This window comes from Prenolepis imparis, unplaced genomic scaffold (genome assembly GCF_030444845.1).
Source record: "Prenolepis imparis isolate NDT839.2.m4 unplaced genomic scaffold, iyPreImpa1.0 SCAF_2, whole genome shotgun sequence".
NCBI classification, from domain to species: Eukaryota; Metazoa; Arthropoda; class Insecta; order Hymenoptera; family Formicidae; genus Prenolepis; species Prenolepis imparis.
In genome coordinates, this window is record NW_028141160.1 from 2,264,368 (window position 1) to 2,272,265 (window position 7,898).

General features: G+C 37.8%; 1 protein-coding gene across 1 annotated transcript in view; it reads left to right on the top strand.

Annotated features, from left to right (window-relative positions):
- The window catches only part of LOC145932793 (uncharacterized), a 6,321-nt gene extending 2,456 nt beyond the window's left edge, over positions 1 to 3,865 (top strand). The window contains exons 2-3 of the mRNA XM_083032036.1: positions 3,017 to 3,141; positions 3,502 to 3,865. Coding sequence (XP_082888162.1) covers positions 3,017 to 3,141; positions 3,502 to 3,865 — 489 coding nt within the window. The remainder of the gene's footprint in view (positions 1 to 3,016; positions 3,142 to 3,501) is intronic.
- The last annotated feature ends 4,033 nt before the right edge of the window (positions 3,866 to 7,898 follow it).

Here is a 7,898-nt window from a genome sequence, read left to right on the forward strand (position 1 = left end):
GCAGTGGTATCAACGCAGAGTACTAGTGGTCGTAGAAAAGTATTTATACAATTTTATGTTATTGACAACATAAATAAAAGTATTCTCTGCTTTAACCAAGAACACAAACTGATAATTATAAAATATTCTCTGCTTTAATCAAAATCACAAATTGTTTTCTGTGGGAATAGTAATTTTATTATATTTAAAAGAATATATTAAATTTTAATCCATTTAAAAATTATTAAAATTTAATATATTCTTTTAAATATAATAAAATTACTATTCCCACAGAAAACAATTTGTGATTTTGATTAAAGCAGAGAATATTTTATAATTATCAGTTTGTGTTCTTGGTTAAAGCGGAGAATACTTTTATTTATGTTGTCAATAACATAAAATTGTATAAATACTTTTCTACGACAACTTAACAAATATTCTCTGCTTTAAAAGAGAGAGAGAGAGAGAGAGAGAGAGAGAGAGAGAGAAAGAGAGAGAGAGAGAGACAGAGAGAGAGAGAGAGACAGAGAGAGAGAGATATCATAAATTATCATTTTTTTACTTACTGACATCGAGAAATTAAAAAAAATTAATTAAAAATAAATGGAACATGAGCGACGATTTTCCTTCTCAGAATCTTATTTAAAGACCAAAATAAACAAAATATAAAAGTTACAAGAAAAACGGAGAGGTTGCCGTTATAATACATGTTTTAATGAATATTGTATCATATTCGTCTAATACATCTTGTATTTTTTTTACTGAATTCAAGAAATGCTGGTTGATAGTACGTTTCCTGTAATGATTAAAGAGACTTTTATAAATTAGGTAGTTGTTTCTAGTTATAATTATAATTCATTGCATGAATTTTTCAATATATTGAGAAAGGATAATGAACCTCATCCTCACCAGTCACCGGTGAACCGTCAGTCCATTCGGAATTCTCTGCTAACGATTTCACCGCCTCGATAGGCAACACAAACGCGTCGTGCTCCAAGTATTTTAATACATCGTCAGGAATGTCGAGAATCGTAGCCTCCAAAGCATCTTTCTTGAATGTTGGATACCAGCAGGAAATAGAGCACTCCGGTTTTAAATCACTCACAATCTTTCATCGAAAGTTTTTACATATACTTGTATCTTTATATACAAATACTTCAATCTCCTACTTTATTTAGAACGTTTTACAAAGAGTTCTCGTAAAATGAAACAAATATACTTTTACTTTACATCAAAACTGAACCTATGTGTCAAAATATCAAAATATGTCAAAACTTATAACCTAAATAAATGACATTCATGGAGCGACATCAACGCTGTCTTGTAATGAATGCTCGAACTGGACATTTTCTGGTACATGCGCATTGAGAAGGTCGATGATGATGACGACGACCAAAACTTGAATCAGTTTTTTAGAAAATCAAACTTTACATTATAATATCTCCGTTTTACAAAGCACATAGAGAAAAAGTAAAGACACTTTTATTATATAATTTAAACTCAATCTATCGATTGAGCGTAGTAAGAACTCGATCGCTTCAACCGTTATTGCGTATCAGAAATATATGATACTCTCAACTGTCCGACTCGCGTATAATAACACGGCATGCCTCGCAGTCGCTATGCAAAGCTACGCTCAGTAGACTTGGCGCGAGACACTACCGTGTCTCTTGATTTTAATCACAAATGTTCCCATGGTAAATTGAACATCGGATGAGTGTGAAAAATTTCACAGCGCGACGCATTGTCATATATGCGAAAAACCGTTTGCAGAAGATGATACACGCGTACGCGATCATTGCCATCTGACCGGACGATACAGAGGTCCCGCGCACTCAAATTGCAATCTAAATTATAAAGAATCTTTTTGTATTCCGATAGTTTTTCACAATTTATCAGGTTATGACGCACATTTCATTATCGAGGATATAGCTACAGCGTTTGAAGGGAGCGTTGAATTATTTCCGATAACTAAAGAAAAATACATATCATTCACAAAAACGGTCAATAGTACCAACGATGACAAAGATTGGAAAAATCATATTAAATTACGTTTCATCGACTCGTATAAATTTCTCACAACAAGTCTCGACAAATTGGCATCTTTTATGGATAAAGACAAAGTCAAAATTCTGCAATCGGAATTTCTAAATTTATCGACCGAAAATTTCAATCTATTGACACGGAAAGGCGTCTTTCCATATGAATACATTGACTGTGTCAACAAGTTGCAAGATACGCGTTTACCACCGCGCGAATCATTCTACAGTTCCTTGACCGGTGACACAGTATCCGAGAGCGATTACGCGCACGCCGAGAACGTCTGGAAGCACTTCTCCCTTCGAACGCTAGGCGAATATAGTGATCTATATTTAAAAATTGATGTCTTGTTATTAGCAGATATTTTTGAAAATTTCCGCAATAGTTGTATTAAAAGTTATGGGCTTGACCCCGCGTATTACTATACTCTACCCGGGTATACATGGGATGCCATGTTAAAACATACAAATATTACGTTCGAATTGCTTACCGATATCGACATGGTTATGTTTATCGAACGGGGTATACGCGGCGGTCTAAGTCAATGTTCCAATAGATAAGCGCATGCTAATAACAAGTACATGCAGTCGTACGATACATCGAAACCATCATCGTATCTCATGTACTTTGATGTAAACAATCTGTACGGATGGGCAATGTGTCAATCATTGCCTTATGCCGATTTTCGATGGGTCGATGACTTATCAAATTTTGACGTATCATCTATTGCGCTCGATTCACCCTATTAGGCTACATCCTCGAAGTAGATTTAGAATATCCACAATGTCTTCACGACACGCACACAGATCTACCATTTTGCCCGACACGTGACAAGCCGCCTGGCAAGCGGGAAGACAAGCTTCTCGCAAAGCTTTACGATAAGAAGCGTTACGTCATACATTACCGCAACCTGCAGCAATGTATGCGACACGGCCTTCGCGTTACAAAAATACATCGCGTATTACAATTTACTCAATCTCCATGGCTTCGAAATTATATTGAACTTAATACACAATTTAGAACACAAGCGAGAAATGATTTCGAAAAATCTTTATACAAATTAATGAATAATGCAGTATTTGGCAAGACGATGGAAAATGTGCGTAATCGGGTTGATGTAAAACTTATCACACATTGGGAAGGAAGATACGGTGCAGAGGCAATGATTGCGAAACCAAATTTCCATAGTAGAAGCATTTTTTCGGAAAATCTTATTGCTGTAGAATTACGTAAACTCGAAGTAAAATTTTACAAACCAATCTATGTCGGCATGTGCATACTCGACATTTCCAAAACATGTTTATACGAATTTCATCACGAGTACATGTCACCGCTATATCGCGACAGATGCAGGGTAATGTACACCGTCACAGACAGTTTAATATATCACATCGAATGTGAAGATGTGTATAAGAATATGAAGGGCGACGTAAGCAAATTTGATACGAGCGATTATGCTGCGGACAATGTGTATGGTATACCGCTCGTGAATAAAAAAGTACCGGGTCTTATGAAGGATGAAAATAATGGCGCGATAATGACCAAATTTGTAGGGCTTAGAGCAAAAATGTATGCCTTGCGAGTGGATGGCAAGAAGGATACGGAAAAAGTAAAAGGTGTCAAGAGTAACGTTGTCGCGAGAACGATAATATTTGACGATTATACACAGTGTTTATATGGAGAGATTAAAATGCCACGTCAGCAGTCTTGCATAAGATCCAAGCTGCATAAAGTATACACCATTCGCGAGACAAAAATTGCTCTAAGTCCGTACGACGACAAGCGGTATATCATACCTGAAAGCACCGAAACATTACCCTGGGGACATTATAAGATACCACTGTAAATTATATTTTTGTAAATATGTATATTTTGTAAAATATGTAAAAACTGTATATTATATATATATTATATGTATATTATATGTTGTTGTGTGCCTCGAACAAGGCACTGGGGTTGCGCCGAATTAAGGATGAGGATCCTCGGGTCGACCGGGACTTCGTAGGAAGTTAGGAGGATTATTCTCTTTTCTTTTTCTTTAAATATACTTTTATTGCAGATTAAATATGGTTTCACTTTATTTCTCGTCCTTTCTTTAATTATATATTCGCGTAACATTCGATGAGCGTATATTCGTATTCCTCTCAATAATTCAAGTCTTTATTAGTGAGTCTTGTTCTGATGTTCCGGATTCTTATTAGCGACCTCGTCTTGATGTTTAGGAGTTGTATTCGAGACTGCCTTCGCGGGCGGGCTCTCCGTCCTATATCCTCTTTGTTTCTTGGATTTCTTTCGGGAAAGGTTCTTGGAAACAGGTCTCTGATTGGTTAGTAATATTCACGCGTTTTTGTTCTAACTGCAAGCGAAGCAGGTTGAAGTCGCAGGTCTTCGCTTGCATCTCGCGGTTTCCGGTGCTTCGCGCGTGTCTCGCTGCGTTAGCGTTTTCACGCGACGAGCGTTTGTCGAGAGCGCTCTTTTATAAGCAAAAATGTTTTACAGTATTCTATAAAGATATTCAGTAAATTCTAATTTCTAATAACTACTGGTTATAGTTCGGGCTATAACATTCCTCCCCCGTAAAAAAAAGAAAAACGGAGGTACGAAGTTTTTCGCTTTCTTATCTTATTTTTGTTAAGATTATTTCTAATGCTACGTACAGTTATAATTCCCGTTTACAATGTAGTTTTATAATCGTTTCTTATTATTTTATTTTCGAGCTGACCGTCACATTGTATGGTTATCGTATGTTCGGCGTCCATCGAGTATAACCAGGTGTGCTCTTGGTGTAATGCTATTCATAACATGTGGGTTGAGACGTAGTGTCTTACATTACATTTGCTCTGATAATGTTATCGCTGCGTATACATTTGAATTTCGCATGGTGCGTCTAAATCTACGCGGTGTATAGGTGAATTGCGTTTACATACATATTGTGTATTAATTTTATTACAATTTCGCAATTCGCTTTCCGTCATTGTCGCATATGTTAATTTTTTTTTTTATCTATAACAATTATTTGATTATCTATTTTGATATAATTGTATACATTATTATAGGATGGTGTGGGGAATTTTATTACTTTTACAATATCATAGGTCGGTTGCGCAATTAAAGGGAAACGCAAAATAATATATATTGTTGTCGGATCACAGTAAGTATATAACAGTAAGTATTAGTTTTCTATAAATAGCTTTAGTCTATTCGTATGCATGCGCACTGCTTTTCTTCCTTTTTTAATTGTGTAGTTTACGTCAGAATTCTTTTCGATTATTACGTAAGGTCCTGCCCATAGTGCATCTAATTTTTTCGATCGTCCCCGTCGGAGCGTCTCGTCGTATACTAGTACTTTGTCGCCTATCTTAAATTTTGTTTCTTTCGCGGATTTATCGTAGTACCCTTTGGCTTTTATTTTGTCTTCTTTAATATTCTCTTTCGCGAGTTGATTTGACGCCCGTATTCTTCTTTTAATTCTTGCGAGTAGTCGTCGTAACTATACGTTAGTTTGGGCGGTCTCGCTAGAGCTGTCGGTAGGTCCGCTTGATGCCCGTATACTAATTAGAAAGGTGTATGCCCCGTAGCCGTGTGTGGGGTCGTGTTATACGTAAACATTGCGTAGGGAATCCACTCGTCCCAGTCTGTTTGGTCGGCATTTATATAGTGTCTTAAATATTCGGCTAACGTACGGTGTGAACGCTCTAATGCTCCGTTGCTTTCGGGGTGATAAGCTGTTGTCTGAATTTTATCGATTTTAAGTAATTTGCACGTATTCTTAAATATTTCACTTACAAAATTTGTTCCTTGGTCGGTTAGAATTTTTTCGGGAATTCCGTATTCGAAAATTATTTTCGTGGCGAATTCTTTCGCGATCGTGTTAGCTTCTTGGTTTGCGATCGGTATCGCTTTGCTAAATTTTGTTAAATTATCTTGGAAAGTTAGTAAATATTTATTTCCGTTATTAGTAATTGTTAACGGTCCGACTATATCTAACGCGCATTTCTCGAATGGTTTACTCGGCGTGTCCGTAATAATGAGGGGTGCTTTTACTCGTCGCGATAATTTATTTTTCTGGCAGGATTCGCATTTCGAGATATATTTTTCGACGTCTCTTGTTAATCCTGGCCAGTTATGTTTTAATCGAATTCTTTTTATTGTGCGTTCGATTCCCTGATGTCCTCCTGTGGGTGCATCATGATATTCGTAGAGTATTTGTTGTTTCTCCTCTTCGGTATATACTCTAGCGTTATCGGCGAGTTTTTCTTCTTTCTCTTCTTCCTCTTCTTCTACTTTGAAGATTTCCCTCTTTCTTTTCTCGCTTGCATCTCGAGTTACGTGTCGACTTAGCGCGTCGGCGTTCGCGTTTGCTCGTCCGGCCTTGTGAATTATTTCGTAATCGTATTCTTCTAATTTTAATCTCCAGCGGATGAGTCTTGATCCGGGGTCCGTGACGTTAAATAGCCAAATTAGAGGTTTATGGTCGGTTATTATTTTAAATTTTGTTCCATAGACATATGGTCGAAAATGTTTAACTGCCCATACGATTGCTAACAATTCTTTTTCGGTCGTATTATAATTTTGCTCTGCCCGAGATAACACTCGGCTGGCGTAAGCGATAGGTCGGTCATTGCCTACCGGTCCCTGTGACAGCACGGCTCCGATTGCGTAGTCGGAGGCATCGGTGGTCACATTGAATTCTTCGATGAAGTCCGGATATTTTAACACTGGCGCGGTCATTAATTTTTCTTTTAGGGTGTCGAACGCGATTTGTTGTTCGTTTCCCCATACAAAAACTTCCGTCTTTTTTGTTAGTTTTGTTAACGGTTTCGCGATTCGCGAGAAATCTTCAATGAATTTGCGATAGTAGCCCGCTAGTCCGATAAACGATTGTATGTCTTTTATTTTTTGTGGCGTCGGAAAATTTTTTACCGCGTCTAGTTTCGACGGATCGGGTAATATGCCGTTCTCGGAAATAATATGCCCTAAGTATATTACTTCTTTACGTAAAAATTCGCACTTTTTCGGTTGCAATTTTAAATTATGTTTTCGTAATCTCTGTAGTACTTCCACGAGTCTTTTGTTATGATCCTCTAAACTGGATCCGTATATTACGATGTCGTCGAGATAAACGAGACATCTGAGCCCTTGTATCCCTGTTAGTACCGAATTCATTAATCGTTGGAAGGTTGCAGGTGCGTTTTTTAATCCAAACGGCATTCGGTTGAACTCGTAGTGTCCATAGGGGGTTGAAAAGGCGGTTTTATTTTTATCGCGCTCGGCCATCGGTATCTGGTGATATCCTGATGCTAGATCAAGCGTCGTAAAATATTTGGCGTTCCCTAACTGGTCCAATATATCGGTAATATTAGGCAGAGGAAATGAGTCGCCTATAGTTAAATCGTTAACTTTCCGGAAGTCTACTACTACCCTGAGTCTTTGTTTTCCTGACGCATCGGCTTTTTTCGGCACTACTAATAATGGAGCATTCCATTGACTCATGCTTGTTCTAATAATTTGGTCTTTTAGCATTCCTTGCACTTGCTTATTTACTTCTGTTTTATGCTTCTCGGGAAAGCGGTATGGTCTTACGTTGACGGGCGAGGTGTCGGCGCGCGTGTTTATCTCGTGCTTTATCGTCGCGGTGCATGTCAGTGGTTCTTCATTTAAATGAAATATATCGCTATATTCTTCGCATATCCGTTGTACTGAGCGTTTTTCTTCGACGTTTAGATGAGCCGTGCGTAATAATTGTCAGATTCGTTCGTCGCGCGTTGACGAGTTATGAGTGTCGCCCGTGTGTATCGTGTATACTTTGTGTGCGTTATCTTCACATATGTCTTCTACGGTTACGAGCGGCGTACTAATCTCTACGGTCTCGTCGGTCG